The sequence below is a fragment of the Osmerus mordax genome, chromosome 9 (genome assembly GCF_038355195.1).
Source record: "Osmerus mordax isolate fOsmMor3 chromosome 9, fOsmMor3.pri, whole genome shotgun sequence".
Taxonomy (NCBI): Eukaryota; Metazoa; Chordata; class Actinopteri; order Osmeriformes; family Osmeridae; genus Osmerus; species Osmerus mordax.
In genome coordinates, this window is record NC_090058.1 from 6,463,042 (window position 1) to 6,480,243 (window position 17,202).

Below are 17,202 nucleotides of genomic sequence, written 5' to 3' on the forward strand. Positions count from 1 at the left end.
GTAACTCAGTTTTCATGTATTTAAGCAAATAAAATCTTTAATATAAAAGCCCTATGTTTTGATGAAAGAAATCTTACAGTAACAGGAAAGATTGACTTGTAGTATGTAGGAGGAACACTGTTTGCATGTAAAAAGGAAGCGGATTGCTTCTGTCAGCCTTGCAGTCCATGTGATTTTCATTGGCATGTTGTTCTGAGGCCTGTAATTAGACACTTGCTTCCTGAAACATGAGTGGAGGAGGGGTACATACCTTGGATCCTTTTAGAATGCCTTGTGATGATTTACGTTAAGAGAAAAGTTGAACTGTCGGGAAGGGGAAGTGCACAGGCACAACCTGTCCACAACAAGGAAGCAGTGTGAATCAAAAATCGATTCTGTGATGAAATTGTCAGGTATTTTTTGAATTCCTCACAACAAAACAAGTGAACTTCCAGGCTAAAATTGATATGATTGTGCACGGACTACTAAAACATTTTAGATGCCTTTCAATGAACATGACACAACTAAAATAAAAGACAATTGTAGAAAGGTCTGTATAAAAGTGACAGTACAGTTGGCAAATACAAATAAATCAAGGTGGATTTACAATTCTGCACTTGGTAATGATCATATCACATCCCTTAAATCCTTACTGGCATCATATGAAAGTGGAAGAGAGGGCATTCAAACCCAGTACAACAATGGTTTGATAACCATAGTTTATGGTTATTAGGATCTAATCCAGACGTCACAAAAACATTTATACAACAGCATATTAAAAGCATTCTCAACATCAAACAGTATTTGTTATTTAGTAAGTGACACAGGTTTAGTCGGCACATATATTTGTTTACTGTAATGCCCCAATGTGCTATTATCATTAATTAAAGTGGCTATCCTTTTCCAATACTGTTGTAGAAAGATGAATGTCTCAGACGATTGTGGACGAGGACGACAGAAGGCCCAGTAGAACCAGGACCAGGCAGTGGTTGGCAGTGGCAGACAAGACAGAGTTTTGGACCCGAATGCGTCCCTCGACCGTGGGGTAAACTCGTTTCATCTCCGACAGGTATTTGGAGAAAACACTGATGTCCATGTCACCTACCAGGGCAGACATACTTGATGAATAAATAATCAGTCAGCTCTTTCTCTCTGACTCTGCCGCTCATGTGTCCATGAGGCCTGCTCTTATCTGGAAACAGGCACTTTCTCTCCACGCTCTGGTCAACTTGAGAGTCAGACATTACATCCAGTGCACACTATTTACTGTCCACATTGGTTCTTGGTTATGCATAGATAAGGTAATGAGACTCAGTTGTATTTCATTATCACTCTGTTTGAAAACATCTGGCTGTGCTGGAGAGGTCTGAGCCTGTACCTCATGAGTCTAAAACGTGGCACCTTTTAATGTAAAACATCTGGACATAAACTGACACATGATGTAAATATTTCCACATGCCCTCTTCCATCCTAAATTGCTAAGCCGTCTCCTTAGTCTGACTGGCTTCCTTTCACAAAGAAAAAATGTACTAGGAAACTGATTATCACATTCTCAGATACATTTTCACCTCAAACTTAGTTTTTGCATTGTCAGGAGATATTTAGAGGAGACAATGAGTTTTTGGAATGCAATAATTAGCTTAATACGTTAAACTGTTTATTTATGGAATGAGGCCAGTTAGATTAACCCTTGTGCTGCCTTCGGGTCACATTACCCAAAGATTCACAATGAACCATCGTTGTGTTTACCCAATACAAAAATAAATAAAAAGTATTTTCTTTTAACCTTCGCGATGTGCGGGGTCTGATACAGCCCGACAGTTAAAAGAAAATGCTTCACTTTGTTTTTGTATGCGGTAAACACAGCAAACTGCAGACTTTACACTTTGTAGGACAAGTCCCTTCGTGTCAGACACTAAACTCACCTGTGTCATGTTTCAGTTTCTCCTCCTTGATCATGGAGAAGCCGTCCCCTCCGTCTACAATGTAGGAGGGCATCACCAGCTTGTAGTCTCTGTTTAGGTCCAGGGGCTCGTACATGGGCACTCGACACTGGGTACATCGCAGGCTCAGGGATGTCACTCGGTCCCCAGATGGTCGTGAGAGGTCAAATTCTACATGGATTCCTATAGAAAATGTAAGAGAAGGATAATAATGATATTAAGACATTATGCACTGAAATAAGCCTTCAGAATCTGAAATACAAAACAATTAAAACCCCTCGCTGGAAAAAAAACCATAATATTCAAACATACGTTGCCAACGGCCCCAAAAGCCATAATTATAAGCCATAAGTGGTATAAGTATTTCAACTATTATTGCCTGATCCTCAACTTACTTCTCCTTTACTGCCTTGACATGGACCTAACTGACCTGAAACTTGGAGGAATTCTCCAGAGTTACTGCCATATCTCCTGACTGAGTGTTCAAAAGCCTTTTTCAGTGTCGAGCCCTTCAGTTGGACCAGGTCAAAGGTAATGCCAAACGGTAAGACTGAAAGAACTTCCTCCATGGTGATGGTTCCTGTAAGCAATGCATCACAGAAACAAATTGAAGTCATTTGCCTCATATGTCACATGGAATGTCACAAGGATTATGTATTTTGTATGGAGTTATAAAATACTCTTCCTGATGCATTTTTTGACTGATGCGACTTATAGTCCGAAAAATGTGTATATGTGTGAATGTGAAGGGGTAGAGGGCAGTGTTAGGGTTATCACATGACTTTGCATCGACATGAGCAAGATACATGAGTTATTTATGAGATTTACATGACAGAAAAGTGACGTACCATTTTTGTAGCGTTCATCTATTGAATTTCTTATGGCTCCACTGTTCAGGATGCACAAGCCCACGTGATTCCACTGGACCTCATCTGAATACTTGATGTTGTGATTAATCTAGGGAGAGCAATTTGGAAACTACATTTTAAAATACAAAAGCCCACATCGCTTCTCAGTCAGATACTAATGAACGACTTGATTTATGGTGAGAAAGTCACCCAACAGCAGTGGAGGAACCCCCCCCCCCTCTAACAAGTTTACAAACTGCTACACAGCAGCAAGTTGTTTGAATAGTTCTGCATCACTTATGATCATACTTTGTTGCTGCACAATGAAGCATCTAATGGGATGAATCTATGAATGGGTTCTGCCTCACCTGTGTGGACTTTCTGGCCACTTCTAACAGACCCTGACTGACTATTTCTTTTGTTTTTGTGATTCCAGTATGTCTGTCATTTGTCCAACCAGAATACACAGCCATTGGACCTCAGTTTAACAAATGTATAAACCTGATTAGTTGATGATGAGGAAGACTCTACACTTGTCACTCACCATAGCGTCACAGATTAGGTTTCCAAGGTTGCACTCTCGGAAGCGACACTCTTCAAAGGTACCATTGAGGTACACTAAGGTCTTTCCCACAAACTCGGAAGAGAACTGGGCCAGGTTCTTCTTCCACTCCTCCACCTCAGCCAGAATACCCACGTCTGAAACAAGTGTTTCCAAGTAACAGTAGTAGTCAGAACCTCTACTATGGAAGCAAATCATTGACAATGTTATGACTGCCTGCAGCTACAACTGGATTCACCTTTTCTTTAACATTGAAATACATTCATATTTCAATTTTAAAGAGGTGAATTCAAAACCAACAAATTCGGTAAAAGTATTCAATACCTTTTAAAATTCAAAACATTATGTCACTGATTTGCTTCCATACTTTACTAACATGTTTGGGTGTACCACAGCTTCAGCATGACAACACTATTTTGTCAACAGTCAACAGTCTTTAACCAGCTTTGGTATCTGAGGGTGGCAGGTTACCCTGGGCAATGTTGCTATCCAGCAGGATGGGGTTCCCAGCAGCCTTCAGCACGTTCCCTTTTGGGTCAAAGGTCACCTTAAGGTATCCCAAGTATTTCCCAAAAGCGAAAGCCTGGACCACCGGCACGTCTCTCCCATCCTCTGACCGCACCATGAATGGATAGGGACCTGCGGGAACCTCTGAGGACGGGGCGCTGCCTGACAGATCAGACAGACTCGTATTTAGAGAAACAGGGCCATGTACATTCATACTGTCCTCTGAGAGGTTTGCCCTTTATCCGAGCCTTTTATCTTGTTTCACAGATGATAGATGGATAGATATGGGTGAGACTAGGGAGAGAAGTTACAATTACCTACCTGTGTAGAGAAAAGTGTTGGTGTGTCCTCCAATCACAACATCTACTCCTCTCACTCGCTTGGCAATCTTTTTATCCACGTCAAACCCAGAGTGACCGACGGCAATGACCTTATTGACCCCCAGGGTTAGAAGTTTATCCACTTGCAGCTGCAGAGCCTCCACTTCATCCTCGAACTTCAGGTGTGGACCTTAGAAGATGAAAGACACAACGGTATGGTTCAACGTTCTCAACTGTAGTTAAGCAGTGTCAGGTTGGGGTCATGTAGAAATGTATGTCAAGGGTGTTAAGCTCAAGTTTATGCTGACAGATGTTCAACTAACAACCAGTTTAAGGATATACGAAAAGTGATGTTTACCTGGTAAGGATAACTGCGGGGTTTCTGCTGTGGTGTAACCCACAACACCCACCTTCTCAGAGTCCACAGTAAACACCTTGTAGGGTTGGTAGTAGCCACTAATGGCTGGGGCCAGGACTTGGTCTGCCTTGATATTGGCACTGAGCACAGTGAAGTTTACCTTCTGCAGAAAGGGTTCGACGAGACCCTCCACTCCGTTGTCAAACTCATGGTTCCCAAATGCCTATGTAGGACCAGGAAAAAAACGTGAAGTTTCCATTCAAAATGATTTTTTCTGTAATTATAGAAGTTAACTGGCTCTACTCTGCGTCATTCTCCTTTGTTAAATATTGTAATGTTTATATGAAATACATCTCTGACTCTTTGGTGTAAGGTGTGTACTACTACGCAATTTCGAAATGCAACATGCCGTAGCCCACCATGGCATTATATCCGAGTTTGTTCATGAAATACGCCGCCTCTTCGCCCTTGTAATAGTTGAACCACACGGTCCCCTGATACTGATCTCCCGCGTCCAAAAGCAGCACGTTCCGTTCCGAATTCCGAATTTCTTCTATTTTAGTGTACCTCCTGGCAACTCCTGCAAAGCAAGGACCTTTGGGGCCACATTTTCCCGAGTCCCGGCTGGTCTCCTCAATACGTGCGTGACAATCATTGGTGTGAAGCAATGTAATCTCGAAAGTTAAAACACTCTCGATAAATATGAGCAAAAAGAGTGAAGCCCACTGCGCGCACCGACACAGGGAGGTACGTACGCACATCTTAGTGTGCGTAAAAGCGCAGCAGACTGGGAACTTTTAAACGAGCAAAGTGTGTAGGCGTGATTCAAGGGGAACAGATATGCATCCGTCCAGGTCCAAATTCTTCTAATCCAAAAATATTATTATGTGACATTATAAACGCTAAAACAAATTCACCAAGTGACCAAATTATGTCTAGTGATCAACATAGTTTATGTTGATTGTAACGTAAGGAGATAATCCAAGCAAACTATGTAGCCTACAAAACACGAATTATCTCTACTGTGAGAGAATGGAACGGAGGTCGCCGCCACCTACATTGGGAGGCATAAAACCGAAACCATCGCTGTATTTAACCATGGCCTACTTGGTTACAGTGAACATTCAGCCACGCCCCTTAGTGGACAGAATACGTAGTTACTTACAGTATTATACAATCGCTAAGACTATTTTTTCAATATTTTTAACAAGTTTCCTAAACTCTTGACACAATTAGCACAACACTCGTCTGTGTTGGCTATACAATTAACACATTTCTTGTTGCTTTGACACAAAATGCATAGAGTAAACACAAATTGAAAATGCTTGAACTTCTTTTACACACAAGCTCAACCACGACCAAACCTATCGATGCCCAATTTACCAATGCTTTCACACTGTATGTCAGAACGATAACATCATGTTCAAAACCTAACTTATTGGTTAAAGTCAAAGTGAACAGCTGTTGTGAATTGAAACCTAATATTTTTATGACATTGTGCTATGATTGACAAAATTTCCTGTTGAAAGAGAACGTGTTAGTGTTGACATTGTGTATTGTTCAGTGTATTTTTGTGTTATGAAAATTAGTGTTTGAGTTTAGTTTACAATGTGTGATTTTGAGCATGAAATTAACCGTTTTGCCAATTGTGTGTCGTAGGTGTTTTGGTGCGTTAAGAGTTTAGGAAACTTGTTAGAAGTTTTGAAAAAATGGTCAAAGCGATTGTAAAAAACTGTAATAGCAGTTATGCTTAATGAATGTTAGTCACTCGGAGAGCTAAAGATACAAGAACAAAGTGGAAAGAACCTAATATACCATAATTCCGATGTGATTCAATGTGATCATTTGAGGCATTTCTACTGATTTTACAGTTTTTACTGCCTGAACAAATCTGTCTCTTCCAAACCTTTATCTTCTTTCCTCTGTGCAAAGTCTGGTCTTCCATGTTTAGTTGCATGTTTTCTCCTCACCAAATCAATTGTTTCTCTGCTGAAAGAGAGAGGACAGATGAATTTAAAGTTAATAAATTATTGCCATGGATAGAATGTGCAGGAAATCAAGACTTTCTCTCCACCATTTGCATTTTGCTTTCACATGCCATTTAAAATCCCTGAGCCTGTGCATGATCATATGATCACAACTCAGATGAATCAGTACAGGAAAGCCTTCTTCCAAGGTAGATGTGTCAAAATGTCAATTTTGACGTTTGTCCTTGATGCATGTGATCAAATTGTGATCCCTCTGAATATCTATTTTCTCTCCCAATTAGTTTTGAAGGGCTTCAAACAAAGCGCACGGTTGCATTATTTGACATTTTTCAAACACTGCTTGAAATGAAGTCCCTGAGCTTAGCTTTGCCTGACCCTTGTCATGAGCTGAGAGAAGCTGCACCTCATTAAAAGTAAAGATGGAAACTTTGATGTGCAGGCTGCATGGCAGGGGGTGGTACATAACACCTTACACACCTCATGAAAATTTGATTCCAGTCGAAATTGACACAGAAACTGACATAGTTACATCTAAATGTTTGATATTTCTGTTCGTAATTAGAAGTGTGGATTCAGTCCCAAACTCGAGGGGCCGCTATGGGCAGCCGCTACATCAGTCTTTGTTATTTTGACCCATCTCAGCCTCATCATTGAGTATGCGGGCACCGTTTTTTTCCGTTTCCATGACAAGTAAACACTGGGAGTGGTCTTCACTTCACTCAGCAGTCAGGACATTGTGGAGCTGCAAGGAGAAACTGACAGGGAAGAAATCCCTCTTTACCCATGAGCCAGACAGGGCAGGAAGTAAGAAAAGGGCCATAGAGCAGTAGATTCAGCTATCATACAATCCTTGATATATAACGTACAGCTGTCCTTAATCAATTAGCCAGGACGAGATTATTCACAGCTTTGGTTTCTTCATTTCTTGCAGACAGGGAAGAGGCATCAGTCGAATAACAATGTTGTTTTGTGCTCGTCTATTCTTGGCAAGACAAACATCCTCTGGCCCTCCAATGCTCCCATCCCACCCATTATCATAGATGTGTTATTAGCACTTCTCTGTCCACTAAGGATTTATCACACACACAAACACACGCTTGTGAATGCACACAAACACGCAGACACACACACAAAGCCCGAGGCTTTTACTTCTAGGAGGTGATAAAGTGTTATATCTCACTGATGGTATCTACAAACAATATCAGCTGCTTGTGGAGGCTGGGTGCTGTCCATCTTCTTTATCGCAGAGTGGAGAATCTCAAAATATTCAAACATTAAAAGCACAGATGTTCAAGATCTTTCTGAAAGGCAACTGTGAAAACCTCTTTTGCCAACACAATGTTAAGCTGATACTAAGTGTTATCAACCCCACAAAATGTCTAAAACTCCATAAGATGGCTATAACCTAACCATCTTTAAGGTGCTTCTTTGGACACAGCTTGAACGTTTCATAAAATATCTTTAAACATCTTCAGATATCTAACTGAATATATCTTGAGATGTGTTGGGACATGCCTAAGGAGTCTCATCAAAATACATGACACAAACAGACATTCTTTATCAATTGCTCAAGTAAGTGTGGACTAATTCCAACACTGGATACCTATTGAGACAGGCATACTCCATCATCCACCACCTAAAGGCTCTCCATGATCTCTCAGACATTATTACACTAAAAGGAGTCTGACCTCAATAGGCAACATTTGTTTTATCATTCATCCCCCAGAACCACTTCTTATAAGTCGTACACTTGATACCAGGAAACAGAACACTGGTCAGGAGAAAATGAGCACTCAGTAAACGCTCATTCAATTCTTGATGGATCACACATCAGTCGTATACTGGTATGTGAACCTCCATCCTGCATGCCATGAACCTCAATCATGAATCTGTAAACAGACTAAAGAGGCACCGGATTCAATGTGGGATTCTTGAGATTCCTAGTCCCGGCATTCGTTTTGGAAACTTCATAAACACACAACCAGTGGAAAAAAGAAGCCTAGTTTCTCCCTCTGGCTCCTGTCACATGTTTAGCAGCAGGTCTTTAGAGAGCGGCCTTGCGGACAGGCAGATCACGAACAGACACCATATGTCCTCTGGCAGCCTATTCTTCAGCTTGAAGCACATATAACACCAAGAGTGTAGGAGTTGATATCTTGGATGTGTAAATTAAAAAACAATTGTGTAAACACTTTGAGAAGTATTGATCCCCTCAGTCTTAGCACATGGAAATGACATCATGCCGACTGGGCCTGTGTTCTGCTGAGTAACATGGCTGCACAGCTGCATACATGACCTATGTCTGAACCCCTCAGTGTAGCAAAGCTGGGATCACCTGTCATAATCACTCTGAACTCTTCTATGATCTGATGTCCTACTGCCTCTCTCTCTCTCTCTCTCTCTCTCTCTCTCTCTCTCTCTCTCTCTCTCTCTCTCTCTCTCTCTCTCTCTCTCTCTCTCTCCTCTCTCTGCCTCACTTTCTCTCCATCCAGGGTTCATAACAAGCCATTAGGTTTAGACTCTTTAAGACTGACCCCGCTCAGCTTGTTCACCTCTCACAGGTCTCACATTTTAAACTAGAATTGGAATAAACCATTTCCCAGAGTGATTAGTTTGCGGGGGTGGTGTAGGACCTCACATCCTCACAGTAGGGATCTGCCCTCATTCTGGGCTTGCCCTATTTGGTGTCAGCTTTCACAGCTGTCGACCAAAAAATGCCCATGCCAGCAACAAACAACAAAAAAAGACTCCAAATATCAGAAATGTGTCTACAGCTGTGAGCAACACATTTAGAAAAAAGGTCACATACTCCATAAAGTCATGTGAAACGTAAAGCAGAAGGTGTCTTCCGAAGAAGACAAAAAAAAGAGAGAAGAAAATCCTATATTTGTCTGCTTGCATGTGGTCTGATATGAGGAGAAGGAGGCATGCTGGCCACCTTATTGCTTTACTAAATATAGTCCTGCAGGAGACTGGATGTGTGCGTGCTCTGCTGTGCTGTAACGTGTTGTGTGATGACAGGAAGTTGGAGGCATGGTGTTGGGGGTCCTGTTTTCTACTGCTCCTCAAGTGGGTTACAACACCCAAAGCCAACATTCAGTCTGAGTAGGGTAGAGTAGTAGTAGTAGTAGTAGTAGTGGTAGTACCCCAAACACACACACATATGAACATGTATAATTCAACAAACTTAACCCCAATCATTGATCCGCAAGATAAATCTCTGCTTATACTGCTTTCTACAAATATGAATCTCTTTTACTGCAGTGCTTTTAGCAAGGAGAGCACAATTGAATTCTAACTGTGTTTTACAGTGTGTGTATATGTGTAAGTGTGTATGTGTGTATGTGTTTGTCTGCATGTGTGTATATGTGTGTGCTTAAGAAGCAAGCAGTGTGATTGTATGTTAGTGCACTTATGCTCATGCGCGTTTGCAAAAGTGTTGACATTCATTGAATGTGTTTGTTTGTTTGTGTGTGTGTTTTCAGATGTGTGGTTACATATCAAGTCTGGAATACCTAATTTTGCCCCGTGGGTATTGAGGTGGAGCATTGTGGCCAAGCTTGGGTGTAAGGTTGTTACAGCCAGTCATGAGGCACAATCAGCAACTCACAGGGAGACTGTCACTGATGGCTGTCTTTAGAACAGACAGATACCTAATGGATGCTTTTATACAAAGTTTGAAATGACAACATACTCACAGAGGGAGGAATGTGAGAAATAGAACAGTTAAAAAATCGACAGAACAGGATGTCACATGAGGCATCGGCACAGCAAGCCATAAAAGCAATGAAGGTTGCAAATTTCCCTGAGGGTGCGTAACACATTTCCAGTAGTATCGACTTGAATAAACATTTTAGAACAAAATCAATAATTGTTTTTTTAAATGTACTCTCTTTTCCATATGAAAGTGTTGAAACAATTATTGGTGTCAGAGAAAAAACACAGCCCTAATGTCAACAGTCCTGATAAGAAATGTTGCACCTTAAGTCGATGTGAATTGTCACTCAGGGCACAATGACTCCTCATTTGTACATTTATTGATCAGGTGTATGCATTCTGTAAATATTTTGAGGAACAACAATCATCACTTTCATCAATTTGTGTTTCAATTGAGTTAAAGTACTCTAGAAGCATCAACGCTGGTCATGTCTCTGAGTGACTTTGATAACCTGTTTACTCATTCACGGATAGTTTGTTTGATTAAATCCCCCATAAATCTCAGGCTTCCTCATTAATCTGCATCTAACTCAGTGTAACGGTCGGACACCTTGACACTTCATGCCTAGGCTGTGTCTGATTGAAATTGCTGGGGTCAGGCCCCCAACAGTCAGGATATCAGGTATCACAAGACAAGCTATGTCACTGCTCAACTTAACCTGTGTTTATTGAGAGTGAGCAACATGAAAAGAGTACAGCACTTTGATAAACTAGAATTGAATCTGCCTTGAGGTCAAGAGACCACGCTAAGAAGCACAGGTCATTGTTTTAAGATTCCTAATAAAGTTCTTACATGGAATTGAATTTCAAACGAATGGGTTGTCATCAAGCTCTGTGGAAGCCTGGTAATGACCATTCATTTGAATAAGGTGTGCTGGAGCAGGGAAACACCCAAAACATGCGGGACAGCGGCCCTCGAGGACCAGGATTGGAGAACCCTGCCCTAAACTCTCTGTCGGAAGGCAATCCAGAACATGCTTCCTGTCAGAGCTCAATCACTGATACAATTATTTGTTCAGGAAACTGCACAATCGACACAACCCCCCAACTGACGTGTGTAAATGACCCTGGCACAGGTCCAAAATCTCTGTGTATCTGCTGTCCAAGACAGGAAGGATAAACGGCAGACATTCAAACAAGTGGATGGCATCTAATGTTTCATTACCCACACTAACCCAAGGGCTAGACAACTCGCAATCAATACATTAGCGCATGTGTTCCTTTTTGAAATGCGATAACAAAGTCTACAGCATCTAATCTGTTCTGCAGCTCACGTAAGATTATTGTCCCGCAGCAGACAGGGGCGTCTGCCTCTGCTGGAGGTCAGAACTGAGGGTATTGTTAGATACCAAACAAAAACTTGACTCCGTGCACCTAACACTCATATTTGCTGACATTTCTGCTGACTTTGTACAAGACAGAAATATCACAGGGGGAAGTGGCTGAGCTTGTTCGTTGTTAAGGTTTCCCGAAGGTCACATATTGATGTTTCAGAGTTAAAAAAGACAAAGGTCTAGCGGCATCAATATTTTAGGTAACCGTTGGGATCTGGCTTGTAGTGACCTCCTAATAGTCGTTTGTCTGTGAAAGATGTAGGGCAGTTTCATCTGTCTGTCTTGAACCTTGATTGGTAATGGAACTGAATGTTTAAGGGCCCAAATGAGTTAAATTGCATTGATTTTCAAATCATGCTGGAAAAGCAAGCTGTGGCCTGTGAAAATGTACTGTATATGTCATGTATAAAACCCCACCATCCTACATAAAACATTATGAAGAAGCTTGATGGAGTGATGTAGGAAGACATCCAGTATTTATCTGTAAATAAAACGTATCAAAAACATGTCATTGAAAGCTTTGTTAAAATTCTACACTGGTCCCAGAATCCATTTTGAGAAATCAGCCAGGTAGATGGGCAAAGTGTTGCCCTGTAGAGGTGAAGGCTGGAGCTGGAGGCTAGAGGTGGAAGCAAGAGGTAGAGGCCAGAGGTGGAGGCTAATCTACTACTATGAGCCATGCTTGGGTCCAGACTCTCCTTGGGTATAACCTCCTGAGAAAATGGCTTTAGAAATGTTTATATTTTACGTAACATACGTGTTTGGGTTTGGTTATAAACATATTTTAAGGTTAAGGTCACAACCTAGTTTTCGGATTTATCATAGTTTTGCATCTATAAATTAACTAACTAGAATACTAACTAAGTATATTTCTGAGGGTAATCAGATTTTGTGACATCATTGGAAAGCCTTCTCTATTCGACAAAAAATAAAAATAAAGAACAGTATTGCTGCAAAGTTATTAGCCCAAAACTCACAGTGTACATGAATGGATTTCATATAGTATAGTACTGTGCCTATATTACTTGCCTAGCTGGAAGCGGCTATAGAGGAACTGTAAATACCTACTGTATACCTATCTTTAGTATACTGCATATAGACAAAAAGTATTGTATTATTCTCAGTGGGTAGCTCTCCATGGTCCTGGGTAGCTGCAGTCCAGAATACAAGAGTATTAGGTGTGGTATCTAGGTGGAAGCTGATATTACTAGCACCTATGCAGAATCTACTATGTGTGGTTTTAAGGTGCTCCAGAGACTTGATACGTCCTGTAAACACACACATTCACACACACACCCACACACACATACATCCACGAGTACACAGACCAAAATGCAGACACTACAGGTGCCCAGAATGGTCAGTGAGGACCACATATAATAAACCCAGTACACTAAGGAACCAGGAAGTCATTGTTTGCTGTACAGACGAAACACATGAGCTTCATGCTCACTATTATTCCCCTCGCTGTATCTTCAAAATGGAGTTTGCAGTCAGCCTACAAGGCACAGCAATGGTTAACCTCTAAAACTATACCTAGATGTGTGAATATGTGTTAACCCTGTCAAAGAAAATGCTTGAATTTTCACACACTTGAGGAGAAGGTGGCGAATGAATGAGAGATACCAAAGAATGAGAGCCAAGGTGATAGAAAGATTGAATTAGGACAACGCTTTATAAAGAGCCCCGTAGCTATGCAGCTAGCTAAACACATGGGTGCCAGATTTAAGCGAGATATTTTGCATTATTAAGTAGTCTTCAAAAATAGTGTTGTTAAGAGGTTGACTGTGACCATCAGGAAATCTGGGGCACTATGACCCAGTAAATGTTAACACCCTAGAAGACAACAGTTGTGATCAATGCCGCTTGTTTGCCGTCAGGTGCTGCAGCTGTATAAAATCAAGACTTGAGGTTTCTCTCACCAGTAACTACAGAGGCGCTGGATATAAGCAGAGAGCATGACAACCTCACCTTCAAATGATTACGCAAAGGGTGGGATACGGAGCGTCTGCCTGGTGTTGCAACATCAGTATGCTGTCTTTTTCAAAATATGCAAACTTTGAAGACACTGTGTTGAGTCGTATTACGACCGACAACGTGAGTATATTCATCGATTTAAATGGATACTTTCAAACTATTCTGTTTGACATTTGAAATGATACTATAGTAATTGCAATGACAGAAAATGAGGAAGAAACGGACCAAATTATTTTTCTCCCTTCCCACAATAATAAGCTACAAATTTTGATCAGATGGATTGAAAGAGAAATAGAGACAAAAGTACTGAAAGGGGATGCTCGATACTTCTAAAGATAAAGTAAGAAGCCTCATAAAATGAAAAAAATAATAAACAATAACAGCCAATTATATTAAAATCACCTGAGGAGATGGACATTTCAAGTAATTTAAAGACAACGCCTGCTTTCAATGGACAAATTATGAACTCCACAAACGATACATCTGTGACAGATTCACCTAAACTGGAGGAGAACACGGAGAGTCTTGTCTTTCAAACTAGTTTGGCCGTAATTCTTTCCATTATTACACTGGCTACTACTTTATCAAATGCATTTGTCATTGCCACGATTTCTCAGTCAAAGAAATTGCAAACACCAGCAAACTTTCTCATAGCTTCATTAGCCGTGACTGATCTTTTGGTGTCAATTTTGGTGATGCCCATATGCGTTCTTTACACGGTGATCCACGTATGGACTTTGGGGCAGGTAATATGTGATATTTGGTTATCCTCTGATATAACATGTTGCACTGCATCTATCCTGCACCTGTGCGTAATTGCTTTGGATCGATACTGGGCGATAACTGACGCAGTCGAATATTCCAAGAAGCGCACCCCAGCGCGCGCGGCGGGGATGATCGCTACCGCCTGGGTCATCGCCATCTCCATTTCCTTACCGCCTCTGTTCTGGCGGCAGGTGAAAGCGGAGGAGTTAACGACTTGTAATGTGAACACGGATCATATTTTTTACACTATTTACTCCACGTTTGGGGCATTCTATATCCCCACATTGCTGCTTATTGTGCTCTATGGACGGATTTACGTTGAAGCCCGTAAGAGAATCTTGAAACAATCACCCAAAAAGGTCGGGAAAAGACTCACTTCAGCGCACTTGGTCACCAACTCGCCAGGATCTGTGGCGTCAACTACCTCTATGCAGTGTGGGAGGCACGATGTGCACTCAAGTGATACTGGATCTCTGGCGAGTGACAATCAAGTGAAAGTAACTGTGTCAGATGCGCTGTTGGAAAAGAAAAGAATATCAGCAGCTAGAGAGAGAAAAGCCACAAAAACTTTGGGGATAATATTAGGTGCGTACATCATATGCTGGTTGCCGTTTTTTATTTATACACTGGTGGTAGCCACTTGCTCAACTTGTTTTTACCCAGAGCTGTTTGACTTCTTCAACTGGCTTGGTTATCTAAATTCTCTGATCAATCCCATCATATATACTATGTCCAACGATGACTTTAAGAAAGCTTTCCACAAACTCGTGCGCTTCAAATGTTGCAAAGTATGAAAAATGTCTTGACAATTATCTTCGCCTTCAATATTGTAAATTATTCTTATTTACATACCTATATGGTAAGTAATAATTTAAGTACAGAATCTAGGTTTTAACGCCTGGATATGATTTACAATGAGTTAGGATGAGTGTCAGAAATGAAATTCTTTTGGCAACCATTTATGGTCATTAAGTTGGTTGGATAAAACTAACTATACGCAAAATACATTTTGAGGTAAATTTGTCTAAAATTATTAGACAGGCTCGACAAATCTAATCGGCAATGGCTTTGGGAAACGGAAATGTGTTGTTCGTGTTCCGCATGGATTCCCATTTGGGGAACATGTTGGTGCAGCGCATTCCGCGCTATTCCCATGGCGACTGACCTATTAATGCGCCTCAGATGCGCTGCACAAGGCTGATATCTCTAAAGACTGTTCCCACCAACCAATCTGATATTAAACCATAAACCTAATTGTGCGCTGGGAATTCATGTACGGTATAATGTATTTTATTTGTTACATTTGTTCTATCTTGTTTTGTTTTGCATACTTCTGTGTGTAAAAATATTTTTTGTTTTCTTTGCAAAACTCAACATTGATGTATGTATATTTATTCTGTGGATAAATGATTAAAAAGATCTTAGGTTTCATCTGGCTGAATCAACAGCATTGGTTCACAGGTTGTGGTGTTTCATTTGTAGGCTAATATCGTTTTAATCCAAGAAATGCAAGAGTGCTGAAAATGATCATCTTCTCAATTGTAATGGTGTCATTTATTGTGTACTAGGTTTAAATAGGATTTAGATTCATATAACTTGAATGTCAAACACAGACATAGACAGATTTTATTATGGGTGATATTTACCCAGTTATTTTTGAGAGCAGATGAATAAGTTCAATTTTACTGAACAAACATGTAATGTTTAACTATGTGTGACTGTATGCCTGTGAGAGTGTTTGTACTGTATCCTCATACATAGGAAGTGTGTTTATCTGTGTTTGTGTCTGTATTGCTCAGCCAGTCATTTCACTGCCTTGAGTCACATTATATGAGAGAAAAGGAGAAACTGAAACAATGATAAATCTTTATGAGAGTATTTATGAAATCCATGTTGACATTGGTTTGTGAAATATATTTCTTGAATCTCTCCAAGTGTGGAAGTCCTCTTTTCACTCTGAGAAAAGCTGTTAAATAAAGGCATTCTGCTAAGACATGTTTGTTTCCAACTGCTCTATTTCAGAAATGTAATGAGGAAATGTAAAGAATTAATTACATTTCAAATCCATTAATTTACAGAAAACTGGATTAAATTTAACCTAACCTTATTAGGCAGAAGGTATTGGAGGAGCTACTCTGCTCCCTCTTGTGGACAACATGGTGAAAGGAAGCACTTAAGTGAACACTGGCTGATGTCAAACTCTCAATCCATCCATCCATGTCCCTTTACTCTGTAAGCTGGAACAGCACATCACTGGTTGGTTCCCAGACAAAACGAGATCATCTGTGTATCTGAGATCCTCACTGAAGTGTGAACTCACCACTGTCACCTGGTCCGGCCTCACTCCCCTCCGCCTCATTACTCTCCTCCTCATCTCGCTACACTCCCCTCCAACCTCCTGCAAGCCCCCCAAATCGTATCCCTCCCTCGCCTCCCTACCCTCCCCCTTGCCTCTACCCCTCCCCCTTTCCTTCAACCTCACATCTCTGCCTTTCAAATCCCCTGACCCCCAGCCCTTAGCCCCCCAAATCAACCTGTCTGTCTCCATGAATTCTACCCTCACTAGCCAGGCCTCACCTGTAGCATCCAGTAATCCCAGGCAAGCTCTAGATGGTGTCACCTGGAGTTAATCTATGACGTCCGTTGTGCACCAATAAACACCTCTTCTCCATGTATGGAAAATAAATAATAATGTTTATTCAAAGTTAATATTTCCAACATGGTTCACCATATCTATGGGAACAGTGTGTTGGGGAAAACAATTTTGTTAACAAGTTGACTTGATTTGCAACCTATTTGGGGATCCCCAACATTACATGACAGCTACTTCAGCATTGTAGACATGGCTTCCCCATGTCAAGACTTGGTTGACCTAGAACATGCACTATGAATATTTTATAGAGA

At 40.9% G+C, this 17,202-nt stretch overlaps 2 protein-coding genes across 2 annotated transcripts; one reads left to right on the forward strand and one right to left on the reverse strand.

The window, feature by feature from the left end:
* Positions 1–19: 19 nt before the first annotated feature.
* On the reverse strand, positions 20–5,363 carry LOC136949196 (snake venom 5'-nucleotidase-like). Its single transcript, XM_067243418.1, has 9 exons — positions 4,937–5,363; positions 4,518–4,740; positions 4,161–4,349; positions 3,804–4,001; positions 3,315–3,469; positions 2,771–2,879; positions 2,353–2,502; positions 1,905–2,105; positions 20–1,080 (listed from the first exon to the last, which is right to left on the reverse strand). Exons 1-9 carry the CDS (start codon positions 5,276–5,278, stop codon positions 911–913), a joined length of 1,737 nt encoding a protein of 578 aa, XP_067099519.1. The 5' UTR covers positions 5,279–5,363; the 3' UTR covers positions 20–910.
* An 8,563-nt stretch (positions 5,364–13,926) lies between these two features.
* Positions 13,927–16,272, forward strand: htr1b (5-hydroxytryptamine (serotonin) receptor 1B). Its single transcript, XM_067242928.1, has one exon. It carries the CDS (start codon positions 13,944–13,946, stop codon positions 15,090–15,092), a length of 1,149 nt encoding a protein of 382 aa, XP_067099029.1. The 5' UTR covers positions 13,927–13,943; the 3' UTR covers positions 15,093–16,272.
* Positions 16,273–17,202: the final 930 nt, after the last annotated feature.